Consider the following 27,334-nt stretch of genomic DNA (forward strand, 5'->3'; position numbering starts at 1 on the left):
TCAGTCTGCGTCGACAAAAGTGGGGGCCCCATGGTGCGAGATCGAGTCATAAAGTTACAACTAGATTTTGACCCGCGTTTAGAAAACGCGGGTTTAATTTTGGAATTGAATTATTATTATTTTAAATGATTTTTTATAAGATAATGTGGATTCACATAAACATTGGCATAGAACCGCGATTCGGACCGGACGTTTTCAAAACGCGGTTTATTGTTTGATTCAATAGACATAAAATTATATATATATATATATATATATATATATATTTGGTTTAAATAAACACTATTGATTTATACGGATTCCAGGAATGTGTTTAAATTTTAAAATGAAATTTGTATATTTAGTAGTATAGAAATTATAAACTGGGGTAAATATATATAGAAACAATTCTGGTCACATTTATTTATCTTTATTTTAACTATCAAAATACCCAAAAATAAAACAAAGTATATACAATATTGTTACATGTTTAAATTCCGTAAAAAGTTGATAACAATGAATTTATTAAATTACGAAAGTTGTGACATGCATACATCACAACTTCTATCTTTCTATACTATTAAAAGGAAATCATCTCAAAAATCTACTTGCAAAATGTTGCACCCCTTCATTAACTATAAGTTATTCTTCAGTTATATAATAATTTAGTCTAACATAATCGTTTTAATAATTATCCTTACAATATAATGACATATTATTTTTGTGCCATCATATTTTCAGAAATTGTTTTACCTGTAACAATTTTAAATACTTCAGCCTTATACAGTAGAACATCTATAAATTAATATTCAATAAATTAATAATTCTTATAAATAAATAAATTTCGCTGGTTCAAATTTGGACCGGTTCAAAATTTGACACAAATCGATAAAATAATAAGATAATAAATTTTTTAGAAAATTATATGTAAATATATGGTCCAATGAAAATTATAAATTAATAATTTATATGTATACATTTTATATAATTAATAACCTATTATTATATAATTTGTTTTATATTCACAATGTAAGTATCTTTATATTCTCTTAACACTTCATATATTTTTGATAAAATTTAGTAAATATCTAAAACCACATTTAAGCTCTATGCAAAATATAGTACATACACCAAATAATATAATAAAATTAATATAAATTTCAAATTTCAAAAATAACAATTAATGTCTATACACTAAAATCAAATATTTTTCTTATCTTAAAATAAGAAATCTAAACAATTTTTTTTTGTAATTACTATCTCTATAAATTAATAAAATTTCAAAATTCCAACATTATTAATTTATAGAGGTTCTAGTATAGTTAACACACACCCACCTATATAATAACAACTCGACTACCACCTAAGCATACTAATATTTAACAGCTCATTTTATTAAATTAATACATCTACCTATTAATATATCTAACACACATGACCTACTTACATTTTGTCGAGGTTACTTCTAAGTCATAAACTTGATGTTTCCTATTCTAATCATCCTCACTCAGTACATGATTCACTTAGTATTATTAGAATTTCATCAAAAATATATCGTTCAATGATATCAATATACTGATTGAATAAAAATCAACCCCAGAGAAAATATATATTTGGGTTGAAAAAAATATATATTTTCCAAATATATAGGTGGATATAAAATTAACCCCATAACTGATGCTAACATTTCCAAATATATAGGTAACAATAAATGTCTACGACATCAATACATAAATTATGATTAGAGAAATATTCGGTTATGTACTGTTATTAGTTAAATATTATGGTAAGACCAAAAATATTGTTAGTTAATGAAATGGTCCAAACAACTTTTATAGGTAGATTTTTTAGGACTCCTTCCCTTTTAATAGTATTGATAAGTGGCATCAGCAGTCAGGAGCGATGCACCTTGAAGTTGGAATTCGATCATATAATTTTTCATGGAATATACCGCAGTTAAAAAGCTCTCTTCATTAACATAAGTATAAGATTAAATCATCATCACTTTTAACATTATAAAATAAATTATCTTTGTTTTCAAAAACTCAGTCATGATTACAAATGTAAAAGAGAGATTACGAATCCATGATTCTAATACGACCACGTTTGTTCTCTGCTCGAAAATGACACCCACTTCACGATTCAATTTTAAGTAGTATTAACCAAAGTACCTATGAAATAAGCTCGGTTTACTAAATATGGGCTGAATCTATGTCTACCACAATGGGCCGTACTAATAACAATATGTCCAAATGTATTGCACACTCTCGGACTTGAGAAAGTAACGATAACAAGAGCCAGTATAAGCCATCTCTATTATATTTGGCAGCGAAATTCACAAAGAATCTGAGTCTGCCCTTTTCATTTAACAAATTGATGAAAGATCTTTGGTTCAAACTGAATTGATTTTGAACAATTTTGTTTATTGATTCTGCATCTTGAGTTGTGCTGCTGCTTTTTGCTTGTTGAGAAAGCTTATAAGTAGTGTTCTCAAAGGCTCCTATGAAAGCCAAAAGGACATCAAATCATTTTTGTTTCATTTTTCTCTTCCTTCTTGATCACTTTTGCACCTTGGTTCCTTGATCTATTTGATATGTGCTGAATAGATTCCGAAACAGCAAAAATACAGAGCGAGTATTTTGTGTTTGGATCCGGCAAAACTTAGCCATATGTCACGGCCCGTTTCAACCCAAAACGTCCATAAAGACAACCAAAGATTGGGTCGGGCCAAAGGTGAATCAAGCCCACTCCACTAAGTGTTTTCTTAAGCTTAGTCTTTTGTAAAATATCTTAGGAGAAGTGTAGAGAAGTGTAGAGAAGTGTAGAAGAGTGTAGAACATTTGAGAAGAACACTCACAACCATTAGATCGGTTTGATCTGGACCGTCCGTTGAGGAGGAGAAGGTGTATATAAAGGGGATCACCCCTCACTTGTAAAAGACACCAAGTTTTTATAAGAAAACACTTCTACAAACTCTCTCTCTCTCTAAAATCGTCCATACTCTCTCTCTAAGTGCTGAGCGAGAAGTCTGAAAGGCTGACTTAGCAAGCCACAAGGGTGAAAGTTGCTAAGGCCGCACGTCCTGATTGCTGTAAAGAAATCAGTCCGTGACAGTTGGTATCAGAGCCGAGTTACGATCCAGACAAGGGGAGACGCTGGCCGAGCGTAGAAGATGGCTAAGGGGGATAAACCAAAAGAAGGAAGCTCACAGTCCGGCGTGGAGGAGCGTGGAAGGGAGGCCACGGCCACACGTGCTGGCACCCAGCGGGAAAAGAGTGTTTCCCGGGAGGCTTTGGGTGTGGCTGTGGGCGAGATAGGTGAGAAGCTTGAGAGGGTCGAGCATACCGTCACTGAGCTTGAGAGTGTTGTGTTCGGTGGGCTTGAGGAAGTCAAGCAAAATGCTGCCGACTTGGACTCTCGGTTCATTCGGCTCGAGGAGCTGGTGACGGCATCCATGCAGGCTTTGCGTGATGACATCGAGGGGATGAAGGCACGTTTTACTGCGATGGAGGAAGACATCACGCTGGTCAAGAGGGCTAGCGCAAACGCTGGAGCCGTTGGCGGAACCAGTTTTGGGAAGGTTGAACTTCCGAAACCAAACCGGTTCAACGGTGTGCGTGACGCCAAGGAGGTCGAGAATTTCCTTTGGCAGATGGAGATATACTTCGACAATCTCAGCGTGGTGGCTGAGAATGCGAAGGTGAAGGCTGCGACATCCTACCTGTCGGACACAGCCATGCTATGGTGGCGAAGGAAGCATTCCGAGATCGAGCAAGGAACATGTCGGATCGATACTTGGGATGATTTTAAGAAGGAACTGAAGCGGCAGTTCTACCCGGAGAACGTTGTATATGAGGCCCGCAAGAAGTTGAGGGAACTTCGACAGCGTGGCTCGATCCGGGACTATGTGAAGGAGTTCACAACGCTCATGCTTCAGATTCCGAACATGACCGCAGAGGATCTGGTGTTCTACTTCACCGATGGACTGCAATCTTGGGCCAAGCAAGAGTTGCAGCGTCGGGGAGTCAAGACGGTGGACGAAGCCATCGCGGTGGCCGAGTCCCTAAATGACTTCCGTGCCTCGGGTCCGTCTGATTCCTCGAAGAAGAAGGAGCAGGTTGTGGCCAAAGGTGGGGGAGCAAAACGGGATACTGCTCGACCATCCAACTCAAGGAGCTTTGAGAAGGGTGCTCGTCGGGAAGACTTCGAGGCAAGGAAAAAGTCCTTTGTTCCTAAGGGAGGATGCTTTGTGTGCAAGGGGCCACATGCAATGAAGGACTGCCCGAAGATGGGGTCTTTATCGGCTATCATGGAGAGTCGGGACACCGAGACTCCAGAAGGGGAACCAGGAAAGATGGGGTCGTTGCAACTTCTCAACGCCCTAAAGGCCAACCCGGTAGTGAAGCCGACGAGCAAAGGGCTCATGTACGTGGAAGCTTGGATCAACGATAAGCCGACCCGAGTGATGGTGGACACGGGCGCCACTCACAACTTCATGGCGACAGACGAAGCTGTGAGGCTTGGCGTCAAGTGGTCCAAGAGGGATGGTTGGATGAAGACGGTGAACGCAAGGGCTCAGCCTGTCAATGGTATAGCTCGAGGCGTCGGGATGAAGCTGGGAAGCTGGAGCGGCCCGGTGAACTTCTCAGTCATTCCCATGGACGATTTCAAGGTAGTCTTGGGTATGGACTTCATGAGACAAGTCTCAGCCATACCCATGCCTGCATTGAGCTCGGTCTGCATCCTCGAGAAGGGTTCACCGTGCATGATTCCGACCTTGGAAGATAAAATCGATGGGTCGAGGCAACTATCGGCGATGCAGCTCACCAAGGGGGTGAAGAAGGGTGAACCCACGTTTTTGGCCATGATGAAGGTGGAGGATGAGCCCAATAACGTAGCGGACATCCCTCCAATCATCAAAACGGTCCTTGAAGAGAACAAGGACGTTATGCCGGCAAAGTTACCAGAGAAGCTACCACCGAGGAGGGCGGTGGACCACCAGATCGAGTTGGAGCCAGGAGCCAAACCACCATCTATGGCGCCTTATAGAATGGCCCCATCCGAACTTGAGGAGTTACGGAAACAACTCGATGAGTTATTATCGACGGGGAAACTGAGACCGTCGAAGGCACCTTATGGGGCCCCGGTTCTGTTCCAAAAGAAGCATGATGGCTCATTGAGGATGTGCGTGGACTACCGGGCCCTTAACAAGGTAACGATCAAGAACCGCTATCCCATTCCGTTGATTGCTGATCTATTCGATAGACTTGGTGGGGCGAAAGTCTATACGAAGTTGGACTTGCAGAAGGGTTACTACCAAGTCCGGATAGCGGAAGGGGATGAGCCAAAGACTGCGTGCATAACCCGGTATGGGTCGTTCGAGTGGATGGTAATGCCATTCGGTCTTACGAACGCCCCCGCCACGTTTTGCACTCTAATGAACCAGATCCTACAGCCCTACTTGGATCGGTTTGTGGTGGCATATTTGGATGATATCGTTATCTACAGCAACTCGATGGAGGAGCATGTGGAGCACCTGCGGACCGTATTCCGGGTTCTCCGCGAGAATGAGTTGTTTGTGAAGCGAGAGAAGTGTACGTTTGCCACTGAGGAAGTTCAGTTCCTTGGCCATGTTATCGGCCATGGAAAGCTGAAGATGGATGAACCGAAGGTCAAAGCAATTATGGAGTGGGAGGCCCCGACCAAGGTAACGGAGTTGCGATCTTTCCTTGGTCTGGTCAACTACTATCGTCGGTTCATCGAGGGATACTCAAGGAAAGCAGCACCACTGACGGACCTTCTCAAGAAAGGGAAGACATGGGACTGGTCCGGACCTTGCCAAGAGGCCTTCGAGGGACTAAAGACTGCGGTAAGCCAGGAACCTGTCCTTACCTTACCCGACTTCAGTCTCCCTTTCGAGTTACACACGGATGCTTCCGACTTTGCCATTGGGGGAGTGCTGATGCAAAATGGGCATCCAATTGCCTTTGAGAGCCGGAAGCTGAATGAGACTGAACGGCGGTACACGGTCCAAGAGAAAGAGATGACTGCTATAGTCCATTGCTTGCGAGTTTGGAGACACTACCTTCTTGGTGCGCATTTCTCGGTCAAGACGGACAATGTAGCAACAAGTTACTTCCAAACCCAGAAGAAGTTGTCCCCGAAACAAGCAAGATGGCAAGACTTCCTGGCTGAGTTCGATTACACTTTGGAGTACAAGCCAGGAAAGTTGAATGTGGTGGCCGATGCACTAAGTCGGAAGGCGGAGCTGGCCGCGATGAGCCAAGTCAAGGGGACTATTATGGCTCGAATTCGCGAGGGGTTAGAACGCGATCCAGTCGCTAAGGAACTGGTGAAGCTATCCAACGAGGGGAAGGTGCATCGATTTTGGGTAGAAGATGGGCTACTCTACACCAAAGGTCGAAGGCTTTATGTGCCTAAGTGGGAAAGTCTTCGACGAGATATCATCCGGGAGTGCCATGATACGCGATGGGCGGGCCATCCGGGACAGAAAAGAACGATGGCACTTGTCGAAGCAGGATACTATTGGCCACGGATGAGGGATACCGTGGAGCTTTACGTGAAAACTTGTCTAGTCTGCCAACAAGACAAGTCGGAAAACAAGCAGCCCGCAGGATTGCTACAACCACTACCCATCCCGGAGCGACCATGGGACTCGGTCTCGCTTGATTTCATCAGTGCGTTACCTAAGTCCGAAGGGTTTGGATCCATCCTGGTGATTGTGGATCGATTCTCTAAATATGGGACGTTCATGGCTTGTGATCGGGACTGCACTGCAGAAGAGGCAGCAAGGGCGTTCTTCAAGAACGTGGTGAAGCTTTGGGGACTGCCTCGGAACATTGTAAGTGACCGGGATCCCCGGTTCACTGGGCGTTTATGGACAGAGTTGTTCAAAATACTTGGGACGGAACTGAGCTTCTCAACCAGCTTCCACCCGCAATCTGATGGACAGACCGAAAGGGTGAATGCCCTGCTTGAAAGTTATCTCCGTCACTTTGTAAGCGCCAACCAACGGGACTGGGCGAAGTTGCTGGACATAGCCCAGTTCTCATACAATCTTCAACGCAGCGAGGCGACGGGACGGAGTCCGTTTGAGCTTGCAACAGGACAGCAGCCATTGACTCCGCACACCTTGGCCACACCAAGGACTGAAGGGAAGAGTCCTGGAGCGTTCATAATGGCTAAGCAGTGGGAAGAACATGCTGACCTTGCCCGAGCGTGTTTGGAGAAATCCCGAAAACGGATGAAGAAATGGGCAGATGAGAAGAGACGGCCTTCGGAATACTCAGAGGGCGACCTTGTACTTGTGAAATTACTTCCACAACAGTTCAAGGCATTCCGGAGCCTACACAAAGGCTTGATCCGGAAGTACGAAGGACCGTTCGAGATAGTTGGAAAGGTGGGAAAGGTTTCCTACCGGATCGACTTACCGGATACACTTAAGATCCATCCGGTCTTTCATGTTAGCATGCTGAAACCGTACCATGCTGATGAAGACGACCAAACCCGAAGGGTTTCGACTCGAGCACCACCTGTGGTGACTAAGTCGTATGACAAAGAGGTCGAAGAGGTTCTGGCGTCCAAGGAAGTAAGGAAGCGAGGAGTCCCGAGACAGACCCATTTCCTCATTAAGTGGAAAGGACTGCCAGAGGCAGAAGCAACATGGGAATCGGAGGAAGACTTGTGGCAATTCCGGGACATACTGAAGGCACACACGGCGACGAGGGCGTCACCGGCTTAGGTGGGGGAGGATGTCACGGCCCGTTTCAACCCAAAACGTCCATAAAGACAACCAAAGATTGGGTCGGGCCAAAGGTGAATCAAGCCCACTCCACTAAGTGTTTTCTTAAGCTTAGTCTTTTGTAAAATATCTTAGGAGAAGTGTAGAGAAGTGTAGAGAAGTGTAGAAGAGTGTAGAACATTTGAGAAGAACACTCACAACCATTAGATCGGTTTGATCTGGACCGTCCGTTGAGGAGGAGAAGGTGTATATAAAGGGGATCACCCCTCACTTGTAAAAGACACCAAGTTTTTATAAGAAAACACTTCTACAAACTCTCTCTCTCTCTAAAATCGTCCATACTCTCTCTCTAAGTGCTGAGCGAGAAGTCTGAAAGGCTGACTTAGCAAGCCACAAGGGTGAAAGTTGCTAAGGCCGCACGTCCTGATTGCTGTAAAGAAATCAGTCCGTGACACATAGCTTACAAACAATGTGCAGTTCAAACAGAGATCTTTAAGGGAATGAAGAGATTTTGCGCAACACCGAAGATAACTTGAGATCCACGAAACAACCCAATATAACCTTTTTGTCTATCTAAAGTAGTAATCAGTCACATTTTTTTTTCTTGAAAAAATCCAAAAGCTAGGAGAGAGAGAGAGAGTAACATTTTATGGTTCGGAATGTACAAGGTCACGGATTGATATTTATGGTTATGGGAAAAAATGTAAATAACAAGATATAAAAAGACCCATCTTTTCAACAATTACCCTCTTTTATTTTACCTCACATTTTATCATAATCATACATATCCTCTGATGCAGCATTAAACTCTCACTTCGCAATTCACCAATATCTTCACCTTTCTCTCTCTTCTCACGATCACTCAACTTTCTTTCTCCAAGAACCTCTCTTCCTCTATCGGACAACGAAACGCAAGAATCTCAGAGATCTCTCTATCTCTTCTCGCCGGCAACAATGCTGACTAACCGGAACCGTCCGATCAATACCATCAGTTTCCTCGTCGTGTTCTTCCTTCTTTCAACCGCAACGGCAGCAAGAAACGAGTCTAACCGAACCCACGGAGCAAACCGGAGGTTTCAACACGCGTACTACTCTTATCCTCACCGTTCATGCCAATCTTTCTCTCGTCCCTACGCACGCTCTATGTGCATTGAGCTCGAAAGAATCCACAGAAGCAGCCGACAGCCACTTTTCTCTCCTCCTTCTCCTTCTCCGCCGGAGATTGACCAAAGGTACGGCGTCGACAAAAGACTCGTCCCCTCCGGTCCAAACCCGCTTCACAACTGAAACACATTTTGTATTGTGTAGAGAATAAACGAGATTTCTTGAGGTGCAAGAAAAGAGCTAGTAGCTAGGGTTTCATCGAGATTTCTTCTCAGTTGTCTTGTAAATCTTGTTTCTTTTAACTACGTTCTTGATGTTTGTTTTCTATTGCGCACTACTACTACGTTATGAGCAAAACTATATATTTTGCTATTTCCACGCTTGTTTTTAAGGTCTTTATCAGGAATATAGGGCAGAAACAAGCTTGGAAATAGTTTATTTGTCAAGGATATTGCTCTTTTACTTCCTTGTTATTACTACATCCATACATTGGTGTGATTGAGACAGGAGGAGGTTGATGATCAAGAGAAACACATGAGTTCCATTAATTTGGGAGGCTGTATACCTCTCTCTCTCTCTCTCTAAGGTCTTTGTATGGACTTTATGATATTTATGAGCCTTCTCAATTGGTGTTGGGCTTTATTAGATGTAGCAAGATAGATATGCACGCAAAAGCATAGAAAGTGATACAAACAAAGCTCCAATTGTATCATCTACTTTATGTGTTATCCAATTTAAATATGTAGATAAGATGTTTTTATTGTTTTTCTGTGTTTTCTAAATTGTTTTGTTTCTACTATATGCCACAAACTATTTTACAAACCACTAAATTTAAAAGAAAATTAGGTTGTAAATATTTACAAATTAGGATCAATGGTGTATTAAAAAATGTGGAAGAAGTCATGCATTGAATACAGTGATGTAGTAGACATAAATAAATATTCAAAACATTTTTAAAAAATAATTTGTTTCTTACCAGACAGGAACAAATACCTAAGGAAAATTAATCTTATGGATAACATTTCACTTGTAAATTGTAAGAAAAAGTAGGGCTTTTTTAATGTTTCTATTTAAGAAAGACTGTTATATATGGAAACAAAAGACAATAGATTCTCTTTGTTTTTCCATATAAAAAGAACTTTGTACATGACGTCGACGCCAATACATATTAAGCAAGATTATATCGTTTCAGTCTCTCTTAAAGACCTCAACGCTCCAGCTTTTTGTGCTTGAAGAAAGTGTTGACTTTGTTTGGTATATATGGTGTTTTCAAAAAGAAAAGACAAAACTGAGTTTAATGTTATGTAGGGAAATTTCCATATACAAAACATGGATATCTTAACAAATCCTCACATGTCACCTAAAAATTAGTAACTTTTCAGAAGCTTAAAAAGAAAGAGAACCTTCTCTTGTGGGACAAGGAATCTATTAATGTGACTTCCTAATATGGAAACCCTCTGTGAGACCTTAGCTTATATGGCTTGAGTGTAGGGTAAGGTATTGCTTAAACAGCATTTCACAAACTACACATTCCTTGCGTCAAACTGCAATATCCGTCTATATATAAGTATATACCTGTAGCTTCCCATGGCCGTGCTCTGATTTACACAAGTTCTCAAGGTAAAAGTTCTCTCTCTATATATATATTAGTTAGTGGCATTATCCAAAAATGTTTTAAGATCTGATTCTGAATCGTATTGTGAATGAAACCAGTGAGCAGCGAGCAGAACCTGTGCCCATGGGACCTGCGGTGGAACTATGGAAGGAAACAGAGATGGCCAAAACGAGAACTAAGTGTGTGTTTATGTTACCTTTATTCATTGAATAAGATTTGCTTCTAAGGAGCTAATAGCCTAATGGGTCCGAGATTTGCAGGTACGAGAAGCTAAGGGAGAAGATAATGTTATGGGAGGACAAGAAGACGAAAAAGGCTAAGAGAAATCTTCATAGAACAGAGGTGACTCTTCTTTTTTCCAAAAACTGATTCTTGCATAAACTATAAGACTAATCGATGCTATGAATGTACAGAGAGGTGTAGAGAAGACAAAGCTGAAGGCGCTGCAGAGATATACCGAAGATAACGAACGCATTGAGATCATAGTCGCGAGTGCAAGAGAGCATGCATATGAGAGACAGATGAAGGAAGAGCTAAAGGTCAAGGAGAAAGCAAACCTCATGAGAACAAGTGGGCGTAGCCCATCTACATGCCTCTGAATCCAACAAAGTTGTAAAGCCAAAACATTCTTTCTTAACAAAGCTTAAATGAAGACACACAATTAATGTGTTTATTTATACAATTTTAGAGACATTAACACACATGACCAATCATCAATTAAAACACAAAATCTGCAAACCAAAACTTCAGTTGCATAACAGAATCAAAACTCAAAATCACAATTCCCAAACTTGCAATCAATAACAATACCAAAAAAGTTTCAAAGACTCCAAAAAAAAAAAAGCTTGCACCACAGAGAATGGGGCTCAGAGTATCATCATTCTCATGAAGTTATTTCATTAACCAACCTTTCCAGAATAGGGTACGCAAAATACAGCACCAAACCAGAAGGAACCGCTAGAAGAATCGTGAGGAGGAAGTAAAGAGCAAGAATGACGAGGCTACCGGGTATAGCAAAGAACACTATCAGCAGGAAAACGATCACAAAAGGAAACTTGGAGGTGAAGGAGATGAAGAAATCAAGAGACTTGTGGAACGAGAACTGCTGTCTGCTGCTTGGTTGATGCACAACAACAGGCCTTGGGATCAGATTACTGTTGCTGCTGCTGCTGCTGCAGTACTGGTGGTTATCACTACCGACCAACGAACCTCCATGACGTGTCCTGTCACCGTTGAGACTCTCAACCATCCAGAGAAGGAAGAAGTTCTTCTTAGGGAACTTGAGGACACCGCTGTAGACAACCCTGACGGAAAGCAGCTGACACCAAGGGCAGGAGACGAAGAAGGGGACTTTGATGTCTTGGGTGGAGAGTCTCAAGACAGCGGGCTGGAGGGCAAAGACGCAGTTTTGACAAAGAGTGTGGCCGCACCATAAGACGTAAGGAACGTTCTCGACGATGTTGAAGGATTCAAAGCAAATGGGACAGTCTAGTCCTTGTTCTTCTTCTTCGTCGTCGTCTCTGCTGACATTTGAGACCTCGTCGTCGTCGTCTGAGGAGGGTTGAGGAGGATCTTTCTTTAGGCCTATGCTGCCGATTACATTCGACGCAAAGCTCCACATTGTTTCGACAAATTGGAAGATACTGTGCCAAACGTTACCCAGCAAAGGAGAATCTTTGAGGAACAGTCATCATTTCAAGAACCTGGCGAACAGTAAAAAAGATCAGATTTTTATGAATAAATTTGAATAATCTATCTCAACAGATTAACAAAATTAAATAAAGATAGATTCAGAATACGCAATCAGATCAAAAAGAGCAATCTTGGTTTTAAAAATTGGATCTTTATGTTCCCTAACAGATGAAAACTCACGGAGATTGAGATTTTGGTTTACCGTTAAAGTCTAAAATGCAGATGCAGGCGATTCATCGAAGAAGTGGAGATCGAGGCGAAGAAGAAAAGCCTTTCTCTCTCTCTCTCTCTCTATCTCCCTCGTTGTTCCGCCGTGATTGCTTTTGTCTGTTTTTAGTTGGCACAAAACGCAGAAGAAGGTGACGGAGCAAAAAGGAAGAAACGGTGACGTTTCGAGACTACCCTTTTATTCCTTTTAGTTTAGCGTACTGACAAATTTGCACGTGCCATTGACAGCCTCATCAGTGTCGACGACACCTTCTGGCTAAGAGAGAGGGTTAGATAGAGCTGCTGAGGTATATTCGCGTGAACGACAACTCAAAATTCGTATATGTTTTATTTTTCTTTTTAATTATTTTGACACCCACCACCACCAGTCCTTAAGTTTGATGTTTTCGCAACCTCATCATCATCATCATCATCATCATCCATCCATCGATCACACACAGTTTTGTATATTATTATGAATCTTCTTTCTCCTCGTAAGTAGAATTTGGGGATTTAGGGTTCGTTTTGTGATCGAATTTTTTCAGGTAAAGACCCTGTCTTTCAATCCTCATATCTGTCAAATCTTAAATCTTTGTGAGAAAGCTCAACGATTTCGATTAGAATTCTCCTCAGTCATCTAAAGTTTGTATCTTTTTTCACTTGTGATGTTGTTTTTATTCGGATTGGATTGGTTTCAGTTGTGAATGCGTTAGTACAATCTCTTTATTTAATATTCGATGATTTCGCTTAATGTATGATGATAATTGTTTATTCTAGCAATGAAATTTATCAGCTTTTATGTCCTCTTTCTAGGGAGCGTCGAGAAGGTAGTGGTTTTTGCTCTGATCTGCGATGATGTATCAGGCCGTTCCCACGGCAACAACCTCTCGCGGTGGGATTCCAACGGAGAGCGGTGATTATGTTGTGACCTTGGATCAGGTTCCAAGATGGAGTGATGTTGAGCAGAGGTCTTCGTCCCTCGAGGGTGGTGAAGCAGGTGATCCATCGCATTCTAATCCTCGCTATGCAAACCCTTTGGCTTCTTCGTCTTCTGAAGCAGGGAGCAGCGGGAATGGGATGGTTTCTAAGTTTCCTGTGGATCACGAGATTAACTCCAGGATCTACCTTTGGAGAGGGGAACCGTGGAACCTTGAGGTTGACGCTGTTGTCAACTCTACAAATGAGGTAACCTTTGCTTGTGGGTAGTCAAGTAAATTGCTCTTTATGTGCCTTGTTTGATATGGTTGACTTTTCTTGGAATTGGGAGGACAGAACTTGGATGAGGCACATAGCAGTCCTGGTCTACATGCGGCTGCTGGACCTGGTCTTGCAGAACAATGCGCTACATTGGTACATAACTCTTTCCTCCTCTATTTTCTAGAACATAGTCTTATAGAATTTGTTAGCACAAGATTATTTCTCTCTTGCTTGACAGGGTGGATGCAGGACAGGGATGGCGAAAGTAACAAATGCATATGATCTACCAGCCAGGTAATTGGTGACGGAGAAGATTGTTTAAGATAATAGAGCTCTTACATTGTTATGTTATCTCTTAAGGATGAAGCATTCTGTGTGGCTTGTATCTTGGCTGTAGAATCGGTTTGTCAATCTCTTAATCAGCAACTTCGAGAAATGTTTTTTTCTTTTCTGGTTTCTTGTTCAGGAGGGTTATCCATACAGTAGGCCCCAAGTATGCAGTGAAGTATCACACAGCTGCGGAGAATGCTCTAAGTCACTGCTATAGATCTTGCCTAGAGCTACTCATAGATAATGGGCTTCAAAGGTGTGCGAAGTGAACTTCCTTATTTTGCTTACAACAATCAGATTCTTTAGTACGTAAGAACTCGATTTTTGTTTACATATTCAATTACAGTATTGCTACGGACTGTATATACACAGAAGCCAAAAACTATCCCAGAGAACCAGCTGCTCATGTTTCCATAAGTAAGACAGTTCTTAACCAGTCTCTTTGTTTTCGATAAAGTGACTTTCATGTTTCCAAACCATGTGTTGTGCTCCAGGAACTGTTCGTCGCTTTCTAGAGAAGCATAAAGATAAAATCAGCGCCGTTGTTTTCTGTACCACCACATCCTCTGATACGGAGATATACAAAAGGTATAATAAATTCTATATGCTCTCTTTCTGTTTAAGAATCATTCGCATTAAGACCGCAATAGCTTATAGTTATGTAATGCAGAAGTAATGTAACCATTGCTTAAAATTTGAGTCTTTGAAATATAGATTACTTCCACTTTACTTTCCTCGTGATGAGCATGAGGAGGAGGTTGCCATCTCAAAGCTCCCTGCTGATGTTGGGGATGAAAATGGTGAGACTGTTATAGACGAACGTAAAATCAGAATACAGGCATTGCCAAATAAACCTCTGGACAGGTCTTTTCCAGCTCTAGTCCAGCGCTCTTCCACTGATCTTGCTTTGGTACGAAGGTTGGTGAACTCTGACTGCTTCACTCTTTGCATTTTGCTTTGTCTGTCTCCTGTCTTTGCACTTTGTTGATTGATGCACGTATGATTTTCAGGAACTCAAATCATCTTGATTCGTATTTGGATCCCACCTTCATGTCTTTGATTAAAGATCCAGATGAAAGGCGCCAAGAACAATGGGAGAAGACTGCACAAGCACAGAGTGGATTCAATTTTGTCAAGTTACTAGGGTTTGGTGATCTGGGGGGACCCCCTCTCTCTGCTGCAGAGGAATACTCACTTCATTCGAGATACCTAGCAAAAGCTAATTCTCTTAACCTTTCGGAAATTGCAGAAATGAAAATTGTGTATGGCTTCTCTCTCTCTCTCTCAGACTTTGCCTACATAAGTTCGCTTCTTATGTCCTTGAGGTAGCCAATGACTTACACAGACATTGACAAAGCCCTGTCTGTTTTCTTTATTCAGGTACCGTGGTGGTGTTGACACGGAGGGTCATCCTGTAATGGTTGTTGTAGGAGCTCATTTTTTGCTGCGATGCCTTGATCTGGAGCGTTTTGTGCTTTATGTTGTTAAGGTAAGCACCCAATCACATGGTTCTTCCAGTTCTTTCTTTTGAATACTTTCTGTTATTGATGTTCTTTGACTTTATTTGGTGTCTGACGATGCTGCAGGAATTTGAACCATTGATACAAAAGCCTTACTCGATTGTCTATTTCCATTCTGCAGCATCTTTACAAGTGTAAGTTGATTCTTAGTCTTTGTTTTGTCGAAAAAGATCCACACTTACGCTTTATAAGCTCTATCACATTCTTTGCTATTACGTGTGTAAATAAACAGCCAACCAGATTTGGGATGGATGAAAAGATTACAACAGATACTTGGCCGCAAACACCAGCGCAACCTTCAGGTATAAAACTACACATACTCAAACTCTCATTTGGGGAAGGGTTCCTCCTTGTCCTAATCTTCATCATCTCTGTTTCCTCCAGGCAATCTATGTACTTCATCCAACTTTACAGTTGAAGGCGACAATCTTAGCAATGCAAATGTTCGTGAACAATGTGGTAAAACTCCTAATCTACTCAAAGTCTCAGCCTTTTCCCCCCAAGAGTCAAAATCTTTCTTATAACTTGCCTCTATTTTCCGATAAAGGTATGGAAGAAAGTTGTATATGCAGACCGTCTTCTGCAGCTATTCAAATACGTTCCTCGTGAGCAGCTAACAATCCCAGACTTTGTTTTCCAGTTAAGTTCACTTTACTCTTCACTCTCTAAAAAGTGTTCTTCAGTTACTGAGTGTTGTGTGAAAAATTGGCAGGCATGATCTTGAAGTCAACGGAGGAAAAGGTCTTATCGTTGACCCAAGAACCAAATATGTCTATCAACGTCCATGAACCATCCCCAAAGGGTGAAAAAAATCATCAAGACATTTACTTATGTGTCCGCTGTCTTTTTGTGCAATATTTGTTTATTCTTTCATGTTTGATCTAAAGACTTTTTAAGCTTTACCCTTTTGTGTTGATGTCGGGAGCAAAACAAAACCCTCTCTTTAGCTTTTTAATGTAATCTATGTCTGAATCTTGTTAATATTTATAGTTCTCCTTTCTCTTCGCTAGTGTGAATGTTAAGATGACGCAGTACATGCCATTGTTCAGATCATGCTCGAGTTTACGAACACTATCCCAACTCCACGCTCACCTCCTCGTCACCGGCCGTCTCCGTCACGACCCTCTTCCCGTAACAAAGCTCATCGAGTCCTACACTCGCATGGGCTCTCCCCACTCGTCGAGACTCGTCTTCGAGTCCTTCCCTTACCCTGACTCCTTCATGTACGGCGTCCTCATCAAATGCAACGTCTGGTGTCACTTGTTCGACGCAGCGATTGATCTTTACCACAGGTTGGTTTTTGAGAAGACGCAGATAAGCAAGTTCGTGTTCCCGTCTGTCTTGAGGGCGTGTGCTGGCTCGAGAGAGCGTTTAGGTATTGGTGAGAAAGTCCACGGGAGGATTGTGAAGAGCGGTTTAGATGAGGATAATGTGATAGAGACGTCTCTGCTGTGTATGTATGGTCAGACCGGGAATTTAAGCGATGCGGAGAAGGTGTTCGATGGAATGTCTGTGAGGGATATCGTGGCTTGGAGTACTCTTGTTTCCAGCTGTTTGGAGAATGGTGAGGTGGTGGAGGCGTTGAGGGTGTTTAAGTGTATGGTTGATGATGATGGTGTGGAGCCTGATGCTGTGACGATGATTAGTGTGGTTGAAGGATGTGGTGAGCTTGGATGCTTGAGGACGGCCAAGTCAGTTCATGGAATGATAACGAGGAAGATGTTTGATTTTGATGAAACGTTATGCAACTCTCTGCTTTCTATGTATAGTAAGTGTGGGGACTTGCTTAGCGCGGAGAGAATCTTTGAATTGATAGTTAATAAGAGTGCTGTTTCGTGGACTGCTGTTATCTCTAGTTACAACCGAGGCGGGTTCTATGAGAAGGCGTTGAGAAGTTTCAGCAAGATGTTAAAGTATGGTGTTGAGCCGAGTTTGGTTACACTTTACAGCGTTTTGAGCTCTTGTGGATTGTTAAAGTTGGTTAGAGAAGGCAAGTCTGTCCATGGCTTTGCAGTTAGACGAGAGCTAGAACCTAACTACGAGTCTCTTTCTCCTGCCTTAGTCGAGCTGTACGCTGAATGCGGGAAGTTAACCGACTCCGAGGCGGTTTTACATGTGGTTGGTGATAGAAATATTGTGTCGTGGAACTCTCTTATATCTCTATACGCAAACAAAGGTATGGAGATCGAGGCGTTGTCCTTGTTTAGACAGATGGTGACTCGGCGGATGAGACCTGACTCGTTCACTTTAGCAAGCTCAATCTCATCGTGCGTGAGTGATGGTTTAGTCCGGCTAGGGAAACAGATTCACGGACATGTTGTAAGGACGGATGTTTCTGACGAGTTTGTGCAGAACTCGATGATAGACATGTACTCTAAAAACGGACTTACCGATTCAGCATGTGCGGTGTTTGGTCAAATCAAAGATAAGGGCGTTGTGACGTGGAACTCGATGCTCTGCGGTTTTTCTCAGAATGGTAACTCCTTAGAGACGATTAACCTGTTCGACTATATGTATCGCAACTGTCTCGAGATCAATGAAGTTACATTCTTGGCGGTTATCCAAGTTTGCTCAAGCATAGGTTCACTGGAGAAAGGGAGATGGGTTCACCATAAGCTTATTCTTTGTGGTTTAAAGGATCTTTTCACTGAGACTGCTCTCATTGACATGTATGCTAAATGTGGAGATCTCAACGCAGCTGAAACCGTTTTCAAGGCCATGTCGAATAAGAGCATTGTGTCTTGGAGTAGTATGATCAACGCCTACGGAATGCACGGACGCATCGGCTCAGCCGTATCTACATTCAACCAGATGGTGGAATCAGGAACTAAACCTAACGAAGTTGTTTTCATGAACGTTCTCTCTGCTTGTGGTCACTCTGGTTCAGTGAGAGAAGGTAAACTCTACTTCAACTTGATGAAAAGCTTCGGCATCTCACCGAACTCGGAGCATTTCGCATGTTTCATCGACCTTTTGAGCCGTTCCGGTGATCTCAAAGAGGCATATAGAACCATCAAGGAGATGCCGTTCTTAGCTGATGCTAGCGTTTGGGGTTCTCTGGTCAATGGTTGCAGAATCCATCAGAGAATGGACATCATCAAAGCCATAAAGAAAGATCTTTCGGAGATAGTAACCGACGACACGGGCTATTACACTCTCTTGTCCAATATATATGCTGAAGAAGGCGAATGGGAAGAGTTCAGGAGAATGAGATCGGCTATGAAGAGTTTGCGTCTTAAGAAAGTTCCTGGCTACAGCTCGATAGAGATTGATCAAAGAGTTTACAGGTTTGGAGCTGGTGAAGAGCCCTGTTTTGGAACAGAGGAAATCTACAGGTGTCTTCGGAATCTACAGAATGTAACTCTTGAAGCAGAGTATTTACAGACTAATGAATGAAAGACATCTTAGAGCCATGTAGGAAACAGAGAAGCAGATTTTGTAATAACCAACCATTCTAATATAACACAACCATGTAATTCTTTTTCTGTACCCTTGTAAGAGAGGACAAGATATACAAAGGGCAACCAATACCCACAAACATGGGGTTGATTGAGAGTATAATAAAACATCTGTCTGTCTTCTTCAATGCTGAATCAGTTTCTCTGTTTTTTTTTCTCCCTCTATAGTTTTTTTTATTTCATGAAAAACTTATGTTAAGACCACAGTTGGTGGAGTACTACCTGCAGGGCATCTTTGTCTCCTTGGTCTTCTGGTTGCGTTTCCCCACCCGGTAAGGCTCCTATCTTCAAGTCCCACCATTTGTACATTACTGTTATCTATTGGCCCCTCCAAAGAAGAACAAACCGGAGCTCCGTTGACGTTGCTGATCATTCGTTTCCTTCCTCGGCTAGACCCACCTCGGTTTGAGCTTCTTCTAGCCACTCCTGAGTTCCAGCTGCAGCCTGTGGCTTTCATAAGTCCCTCAAACATTTGAAGATCTTCGGTTACTTCTAGCCTAGAGAGAGAAGCAAGTCCAGGGAGAACATCCCTTTGGAAATCCCTTCTTGGTCTTCCTCGTCTTGCTTGTCCTCTCCTTGGCCTGTTGATGCCTACAGAATCCGTCCCATCGAATTTCAGATGTTCAGGGACTAGAGGCGTTGGCATGTAGTCTTCTTCTTTGGTTAGAGGTAAGTTCAGAGTCATTGCCTCGAAGTAATCAAACTCCCCTGAAGAACATTCCTCACGGCAGGCTTCTAAACAAGCATCAAGCCTCTTTTCTAAATCACTGCCACAAGAAGCTATTGTGTTCACAAACCAAGAGAGCGGGTCTTTAGCAGCCGCATCAGTCGTAGAGGAAGCAGCTTCGTCAGGATTATGAGACAGTGAGATGGTGACTATAGCTTCTGCTGCTCCCTTGATGAGTTCATCAAGAGTCTCTCCAGCTTCATCTCTCTTCTCTGGCGTTCTCTCCCCTTCTTCTTCACTCTCAAGAGCCGGGGGAGCTTCCAAATCTATTAAAGGAGTTGCTCTTGTTTCCATTCTTGGTTTGGAACACAAGCCGGAACTTTCATCCTCGTTAGCACATATATTCAAGTCAATGTAGTTCCTGTTAGTGGCAGCTTTTTTACTTTCAACATCTTCAGCAACCGAGGCGTCACATGGCAAGTTGATGTCGAAGTTTCTATTCACCAAAGTGTTTGCTTCCTTGAGAGACACAGAAGAAGGGGTAAGGGAAGAGTTGCACTCCCAAATAGAACGCTTCTGAGAGATTGAGTATCCAAGAATCTTTCCATTACTCAGTGAACTGGCCATTTCAGCCCGTCCCAAACCGTTGTGAGGAGATGCATTACTCGAGCCATCAGCAGAAGCATTCAGATCAAAACCGCCATTGGTTAGTCCGTTTTGGTTAAGGGGCTTAGGTTTTAACCAGGGCAACCCAGCAGAGCATTCCTGTCTTTTTGGTCCTTGAAGACTTTCAAAACTCTGATGCTTCAAAGAACCATTTGTAACATCCCGGCCATTGTTAAGATGGTTAAGGTTACTTGGTGGTACACTAAACGCAGTTTCCTTCAACGCTGAAGAGAACCCTTGGTAAACCCCTTCAAAGCCGCCACGTCCTCTCATCTCAGAACTTGAATCTGCTGCTCTTCCTTGTGCACTATAACTCAAGAACGGATTCGTTTGAAACGGCAAAGGTTTCTGAACTGAGCCGTTACTCCGGTTTGAAATCCAATGGCTCCAAGTTCTGCTAGGTTCAGGGCGGTAGCCACCATTAGTCAAGCTTGGAGCATTTGATGCCACACTTGACTCCACATAGCTACCATAGGAAACTTCAGGATTCCTTTGACGAGCTTCCCATTCGCCGGATAACAACCTCCTCTGATCAGTTGAAGGAGGATAGCCAAATGCATGGTTAGCAAGAACTTGTACTGGCTGTGAAGGCACACATAAGTTCTCTCTTGGAATGCCTTTTCCACGCCCTGTAAAGTGCAGCCATAGAAATACATCAGAGACTAGAAGATATACACATTAAGTGAAGAAGTGCCACTTAAAGGAAGAATCTCACCTGCTTCTAGAACCATCCATCCGTTTTGACTAGTATTCGTTTCCAACCACTGGCGTTGCGCATGTACAATGTTTTTTCCATAAAGAGAGTATACATCCCTGGAAGAAAGACCGTGAACTGATGATTCTTGGCACTGGACAGGCTCGTTCAAGTCAGTTAACCCATTTGGGTTCTTCATAACCGAAGAAGAACCGTTCAGATGAGAAGCATTGTTGCCTCTTCCAACTTCTTGAGGACAATCTGCATCGTCAAGATACTCATCCGGCGGGAGTTGAAGATCAATCATTCTTCTCCTGACCTTCACAGGCCTAACCTCATCGTCGTCCTTTGAGCTAACACCATTCGCTATAGGAGCGTTGTTGCAAGCTTGGGAGCTGCTTCCTTCACCACCACCACACACCGGTTTTCCCAAAAGAAACTCAGGCAGGTCGCGTTTGATGGCACTCTCCGGTGTGCGTTCAGACTGGTTGTTGTTTCCTTTAACTTCATCCATCAAGCTCTTTTGCGTTCTATACAAACGGTGAAGTTCATGAACCTACACACAAACAAGAATATGTCAAAAAAAAAAAAAAAAAACAGAACCATGAGTAAAGATGGAAAAGAGACAAAAGGGTTTGCTTAGATATACCTGATTCTTGAAAACGGCTTCGTGTTGAAGCATGGTTTGCTTCAGAAAATCTCTCTCGTGTCCCAAGTAAGCTTCCTCTGGGGGAGGAGCTCTCATCGAGAAACCATTCTGATTATATTGCAGATTTTTATTATCTCCCGACCGGCTGCAAGTGTTTGAATCTTGGCTGAGATCCCTCATTGAAGACAAGAAGCTTTCACGGTGAACCATGTTGTCTCCTATTCCTCAATAAAATAAATAAAAAATAAGAACCAAATCAAGTCAAGTACCAAAACTCCAAATTACAACCAAGGCACCGACGACTTTTATTTAAAATCATATTTAAACTTATCAAATTCAATGCAAATTACTGATAATACAGATTCTGCAGAAAACTCTGAATTTAGCTCTAAAAATGGAGAAAAATATAGCAACAAAAAAAAAAAAAAAACCGATCAAATGGGAGTCCACAATATCTAACAAAAATATAGTGAGCAATTATATTAAAAAAAAAAAAAAAGCTGCCATTACAAGGTGAAGCGATCATCCACTAAGAAAATCGAAAACTCGCCAAAACTAATCCATAAAACCCAAAACCAAAAAAAGAGAAAGAAAAAAAAAAACAATCTGACAAGAGAATCAAAAATCCACCGTACGATGAACAGTGTAAAGAGGACATATAAGAAGCTGGATCGATTCACACAAATGCCTTAACCTTTAATTCATCTACCACAAAGATCTATTAAAAGTATAATCAGAGACAGCAACATAAATGGAAAATCAACTAGAATATAAAAAATTCTTTACAAAATTAATTAAACGAGGTGTATAATTTAATAAATATTGAAAATAAAAAATAAAAAATAAAAATAAAAATGGGAGAGATTTTGTTACCTCAGACCCACATCCCCTCTAATCGCTCGTTTGAACAGAGAAAATCTATCAAACACTCACTCCCAAATCGGCGACAATTATTATACAAAATTTAACAATATAGAAATACGAAAGTTATATTTAAATAAAAATGTTATTTCCGAGAAATAAAATAATAAATACCAAAAATATGAAAACAGTTTTTTTTCGCAGAGAGAGAGAGAGAGAAAATCTAAGAAACAGTTAAGAAGAAAGTGAGGAATAATCGAAACTCCATGGTAGAAGAGAAGAGAAGAGAAGGAAAGGAAACTCTCAGATCGTCTTCGTTGATCCGATGGGCCAACTCTATAATCTCTCTCTCTAGACTCTGTATCTATCTATCTCTCTATCTGTCTCTCTCCTTTTCTCTCTGATTCTTAAAAAGCAAATGAAAATAAAAAAGAAAAGAATAAGAGCTTTTATATTCCTTTTTTTTCTTTTATTTTTCTCGGATTTGGTGTCTTCTCTTTCCTTATAGAGTGAAGAGAGAGAGAGAGATAAGTTCGGTGAAGAGAGAGAAAGAGTAAGAGAGATCCCGTAAAATAAATTAAAATAAAAATTACATAAAAACGAACGAAGGACACTTCTAACAACAGAGACGCGATATTATTTGTCAACATCTGGTCTCTCTCTCTCTCTCTCTCTCTCTTTTGCCTCTCATCATTTTTACATTTTTCCCAGTTTTTACGCTGAATAATTTAAAGTGGCTTTTCTCTTGTTTCTCAGTTTCACCTGTAATTCATTTCTAATTTTAATGCTTCCCAATCTTTCATTAGACTGTATATATTTATTTTTCATTTTTTATATTTTTATTATATTTTATAACTTACATATTTCAAATTTTGAAACCGTTTTAAAACAAAAAATATTTGTATCGGAAATGTATTTCATATTTAAACTTTATCTTAAAATTGTCGTAACGTTATACATTAGCTCATCATTAAATTATCTTCACAATTTACCAAAAATGATATTAAACCTTTAACGTAGTAAGCATTAAATAGTCTCGGTTAACCGAATCGGAAATTAAATAAACTGCTTTGTTTTAACCAATGATGGACGGCTTTATTTAATTTATGTTTGTCGATTTGTTATTATTTTACTAAAAATATGTTAAAAACTTTCTTGTGATTAATTTTAAACAATTTATTTTATTACTTAAAATGTAAAAATTTGATCATAAATGCATTGAACTAGTCAATCATTTAACATTTTGAAACTAATCTATGAATTCTCTTAAATAGTTATATACTAAACTACTCAATTATTTTTTTGAATTAAATTTAACTATTATTTGTTTCCTAAATGGACATGTATTAATTGTATCTCATTTTATCAATGTACTAGATACATTTTTTTGACTATTTATTTTGATATATAAGTTTCTGACTTATTATTAGTACATCTACTTATATATATTCAAAATATGTGTTGATTAAAAGTGAGTCTCTCTTAAAAAGCAAGGGGATTTCTTTTGACCTCTATTGTTTATGGATCTTTGTTTGAAGTGAAAAACATAGCAAGTTATCTGAGAGTATTGCGATATAACGTGGGAGGAGTCATGAGAAGTGAGATGAGGTCTACAAGAGAGTTTCGATGAACTTGGAAAAAGAGAAGATTTGTGGTCCAAAAAATTATATGTGTTGATTAAACATATAGTTTAGTGTTTTTATGTTGTTTTCAATCGTAGAAGTATTTATTTTACTATTAAAATAGAAATTATTATGAAAATAGCAAAAACAAATATATAAAATAAAAATTTTGAATAATATTTTAGAAAACTAAGATAATTTGAGAATATTTTTATTAATATTTTAAAAGAATTAAAACTAGCATTTATAACTATATCTCATGACCATTTTCATATCAGTTATAATAAAATAATAATTTAAATAGTTATATGACATATATATTGATAAAACTGTAATTTTGGAACGAATATAGATAAAGACTAGTTTTTCATTCATATTTTATGTTTTTCTAAGTAAAAATACATACATAGCAGGGTGATTTGTTGGAATTTATTGGGGTGTAGATAAATATTTTAGTTTTGACTTTTATCTACAACCTTTAAAACTATCAATCATGTTTTAAGTCAATTTTTAAAATTGTCACAAAAAAATTTAAAAATAGTTGTAACCCTTTTATTTACTAAAGTAGTAGCTTTTATAATTTAGGAAAAATATATAGCTGTAAAAAAGTATATTTCTCATATCTTTATTTATTTTTATTTTTTTTATAACTATAGCCAAAACATCTATAACAAAACATTTATTTTTTTACCGACTAAATTTTTACAACACAGACTTTAAAGATACAACGCAACCAATCACCCTCTATGTATAGTCTGTTAGTTTTGTATCTTGAAATTTGGATTAAAAAATACGAGTACATTTTTGGGTAAATAGAACATACCGAGTACATTTTTGGGTTCAAAAAGTACATTTTGGGTAACAGAAGTTGCTTTTTAAACATGTGATATTTGCTACAGTCATTTCTTGTCGTAGCTTGGGTTATCTGAGGTGATTAGAATATGTATCAAACCGCTAAATTTCCAGATCTAACGTACAATTTTATCCCTAGATTTTTTTTTACCCCTAGTCCCTAGATTATCTCCTTCGATATATGTATTCTCATATTCTGGGGAGTTCATTTTAGAATGAAACATGTATAAATATTATGTATTTTGTTCTTTTTTCATTAGTCTTTAGGCAAAATGATAAACATTATTAGTGTACGTTTTTTACCCTACGTAAAAAAGCAATTATATCTGCAACCATGATATTGCCTATCGCTACGCCTCGCTTAAATGAATTTTACATGTCGACAAAAAATGTACATTTTTCATAAACGATATAAAATAATTTTAATCTTTATATAAACTAATAAAGTTGAAAGAAACACTTTCTATTCCTCGAAATGACCAAAAGGGTACATTTCATCTTGTATAATCTCCCTTTTAATCTATTTTTCAAAAAAAAAAATCTCCCTTTTAATCCTTTTTATTTTCTCTACTATAGTCTATAGTAGGGTTCACGTCTCCATTTGTTTGATAAACATAAGACGCGTTGTTTCATTAATTGAGCAAATCATATCTTACTCCTTGTACTTGCTTTGAGCCTTTGACTGCATAAAACACGTTTCTAAGCAATTTTAAAACATGTTTCTTGATAACTTCTGTGAAACTTTTTAACATGGTTACCAAAAGAAATCCTACTATATAAAAGAAGCTAAATTGAGAGCTTATAAAGGGTACCACATGGGCAAAATAATCCTCACCAATCATACTGCCATGTCACTGGCGGATTAGGCTTTCAATTAAATTGCAATAAAAGATTTGGGTTTGGTTTTGATTACAAAATTGGCTACAGCGAGTGGGCTTCAAATTAAAGTTGCTTTGGTTACAAAATTGGCTACAACGAGTGGGCTTCGAATTAAAAGAATGAGGTTCGAATTAAAATTGCTTTGGTTTGGTTACAGCGAGTGAGCTTCGAATTAAAAGAACAATCTCGCAGCCCAGCCCATTAATTATGTGTACATGTTAATTATTCACTAAGAACACGTAAACAAATTGCAATGCATGCAAACAATAAGGAATACGTCCTTTACGAGTTGCCTTATAATAAAACAAATGCATGCATGAATTGGTTTTTGTCGAGCTGTTAATTATTAGATAGACTTCTAGCTATACACGTCTAAATCAAAAACGATTTCACCAAGTTTAACTGGCCCCATAATAATATTCTTCTAGCAAAAAATCCTCTTGCATTCACTAAGAAGTAAATAACATATATTCTGCCATTAATACAAAAAAAAACAAAAGATATGGAAACAAAACCATAATGTTAATCAAAATATATATTCAAGCTTTGACTCTAAGCTCACCATAACATTTATCCATCGTCTCTCCCTCTGCAGAAAATCAGTCTAAGTTATTCAACCTAATCAGTGTAAGCTATTCAAACGATTAGTCTATAGTATTGGTATTCCATTTAAGTTATTAACGTCTGCATGTAGATACAAAATCCCACGAAAAAACCTCCTAACGTCATTTGGTAAGAAATCGTCTACGATCAACCAGCTCTACCCCTTCGTCGCAAAAACCAATTAGGTAACCTTTTTTTTGGTGGTCGATCTGAACAATCATTTTAATATTCTTCCTTTGGTTTAAGGAAGTGCTGATCTAAACACCATGGTCAAATCAACATCCAGAGATCCTCCCCTTTTAGGAGGTATTTTATATTTACAAGCTCCTTTTTGAATCAAAAAATTATTAGTATTGATAAATTAATTTAATACTTAAATCTAAGGTAGATTTTCTTTCAGATAGTAGTGCTTTTTTGTATTTAAAAATACAAACTATGAACCGTATTAATTGTACAACAACATATTTATATTATACATTTATAAAATAAAACATCATTAGTATTTATTATTCAACCAATAATAAAATATAATGTATACTAAATAACTGATTTGACATAATGTTGACATTACTTCTTAGAGTTCCTTTTTATTATATTTAAACCCAACAAAATAATTAAAAATTAACACTTCCAAATACTCATGCTACGTCCTTTTGATGGGCAAATAAAAAAACAAACAAACAAACTATCTTCACTTCAAAAATCTAATTTTTAAAAATTAAATTAAATTTTGGTCACTCCAAATACATATTCTTTAATTATATTAAATTAAATGAAAGAAATCCAATTTTTTTAAAAAGAAACAAATTATAACTATGTTCACTTCAAAAAAATTTAAAAAAAAAGGTCAATAAAAAATAAATCACACTCTAATATGTGCAAATCATGCAGCCGAAGATCACAATAACCGGAGCAACAACCTCGGACCACAACCAATAATCGCTAAAACCATTAGGATGTGGCTCATCACAAATCAC

General features: G+C 39.5%; 6 protein-coding genes across 7 annotated transcripts; 4 read left to right on the forward strand and 2 right to left on the reverse strand.

Moving 5' to 3' along the window:
* The first annotated feature begins 8,514 nt into the window (after nt 1-8,514).
* LOC106404863 (CLAVATA3/ESR (CLE)-related protein 10) lies at nt 8,515-9,471 on the forward strand. The gene has a single exon (XM_013845519.3). It carries the CDS (start codon nt 8,696-8,698, stop codon nt 9,026-9,028), a length of 333 nt encoding a protein of 110 aa, XP_013700973.1. The 5' UTR covers nt 8,515-8,695; the 3' UTR covers nt 9,029-9,471.
* Nucleotides 9,472-10,174: 703 nt separating this feature from the next.
* LOC106405652 lies at nt 10,175-11,139 on the forward strand. The gene is made up of 5 exons (XM_013846175.3): nt 10,175-10,215; nt 10,427-10,465; nt 10,559-10,639; nt 10,721-10,802; nt 10,874-11,139. The coding sequence occupies exons 1-5, from the start codon at nt 10,175-10,177 to the stop codon at nt 11,057-11,059; spliced, it is 429 nt and encodes a 142-aa protein (XP_013701629.2). The 3' UTR covers nt 11,060-11,139.
* Nucleotides 11,076-12,530, reverse strand: LOC106405651 (RING finger protein 222). The gene is made up of 2 exons (XM_013846172.3): nt 12,355-12,530; nt 11,076-12,163 (listed from the first exon to the last, which is right to left on the reverse strand). The coding sequence occupies exon 2, from the start codon at nt 12,079-12,081 to the stop codon at nt 11,344-11,346; it is 738 nt and encodes a 245-aa protein (XP_013701626.1). The 5' UTR covers nt 12,082-12,163; nt 12,355-12,530; the 3' UTR covers nt 11,076-11,343.
* Nucleotides 12,531-12,672: 142 nt separating this feature from the next.
* LOC106405650 (protein GDAP2 homolog) lies at nt 12,673-16,415 on the forward strand. Its single transcript, XM_013846171.3, has 15 exons — nt 12,673-12,904; nt 13,173-13,544; nt 13,632-13,709; nt 13,795-13,850; nt 14,023-14,142; nt 14,233-14,303; nt 14,381-14,474; nt 14,601-14,804; nt 14,897-15,148; nt 15,267-15,375; nt 15,473-15,540; nt 15,639-15,708; nt 15,791-15,865; nt 15,954-16,045; nt 16,119-16,415. Exons 2-15 carry the CDS (start codon nt 13,212-13,214, stop codon nt 16,192-16,194), a joined length of 1,698 nt encoding a protein of 565 aa, XP_013701625.1. The 5' UTR covers nt 12,673-12,904; nt 13,173-13,211; the 3' UTR covers nt 16,195-16,415.
* Nucleotides 16,416-16,429: 14 nt separating this feature from the next.
* On the forward strand, nt 16,430-19,013 carry LOC106405653 (putative pentatricopeptide repeat-containing protein At1g69350, mitochondrial). The gene has a single exon (XM_048761248.1). The coding sequence runs from the start codon at nt 16,430-16,432 to the stop codon at nt 18,800-18,802; it is 2,373 nt and encodes a 790-aa protein (XP_048617205.1). The 3' UTR covers nt 18,803-19,013.
* On the reverse strand, nt 18,841-22,893 carry BNAC06G30530D. Of its 2 annotated transcripts, none has more exons than XM_013846169.3 (4): nt 22,414-22,893; nt 21,541-21,758; nt 20,913-21,447; nt 18,841-20,826 (listed from the first exon to the last, which is right to left on the reverse strand). In XM_013846169.3, exons 2-4 carry the CDS (start codon nt 21,748-21,750, stop codon nt 19,055-19,057), a joined length of 2,517 nt encoding a protein of 838 aa, XP_013701623.1. In that variant the 5' UTR covers nt 21,751-21,758; nt 22,414-22,893; the 3' UTR covers nt 18,841-19,054. The 2 variants fall into 2 exon arrangements, with proteins under 2 accessions (XP_013701623.1, XP_013701624.1); XM_013846170.3 differs by having other exon boundaries at nt 21,541-21,764; nt 22,414-22,836.
* Between the last annotated feature and the right edge of the window lie 4,441 nt (nt 22,894-27,334).

The sequence above is a fragment of the Brassica napus genome, chromosome C6, assembly GCF_020379485.1.
Source record: "Brassica napus cultivar Da-Ae chromosome C6, Da-Ae, whole genome shotgun sequence".
NCBI lineage: Eukaryota > Viridiplantae > Streptophyta > Magnoliopsida > Brassicales > Brassicaceae > Brassica > Brassica napus.

Coding starts and splice junctions, on each gene's coding strand:
- LOC106404863 (XM_013845519.3), top strand. CDS start 8,696: ATGCTGACTAACCGGAACCGTCCGATCAATACCATCAGTTTCCTCGTC.
- LOC106405652 (XM_013846175.3), top strand. CDS start 10,175: ATGGATATCTTAACAAATCCTCACATGTCACCTAAAAATTA. Junction 10,216..10,426: donor CACATGTCACCTAAAAATTA/GTAACTTTTCAG, acceptor ATATACCTGTAG/CTTCCCATGGCCGTGCTCTG. Junction 10,466..10,558: donor GATTTACACAAGTTCTCAAG/GTAAAAGTTCTC, acceptor GAATGAAACCAG/TGAGCAGCGAGCAGAACCTG.
- LOC106405651 (XM_013846172.3), bottom strand. CDS start 12,081: ATGTGGAGCTTTGCGTCGAATGTAATCGGCAGCATAGGCCTAAAGAAA.
- LOC106405650 (XM_013846171.3), top strand. CDS start 13,212: ATGATGTATCAGGCCGTTCCCACGGCAACAACCTCTCGCGGTGGGATT. Junction 13,710..13,794: donor CAGAACAATGCGCTACATTG/GTACATAACTCT, acceptor CTTGCTTGACAG/GGTGGATGCAGGACAGGGAT. Junction 15,149..15,266: donor ATTGCAGAAATGAAAATTGT/GTATGGCTTCTC, acceptor TTCTTTATTCAG/GTACCGTGGTGGTGTTGACA.
- LOC106405653 (XM_048761248.1), top strand. CDS start 16,430: ATGACGCAGTACATGCCATTGTTCAGATCATGCTCGAGTTTACGAACA.
- BNAC06G30530D (XM_013846169.3), bottom strand. CDS start 21,750: ATGGTTCACCGTGAAAGCTTCTTGTCTTCAATGAGGGATCTCAGCCAA. Junction 21,448..21,540: donor AAGCCGTTTTCAAGAATCAG/GTATATCTAAGC, acceptor GTTTGTGTGTAG/GTTCATGAACTTCACCGTTT. Junction 20,827..20,912: donor ATGGATGGTTCTAGAAGCAG/GTGAGATTCTTC, acceptor TGCACTTTACAG/GGCGTGGAAAAGGCATTCCA.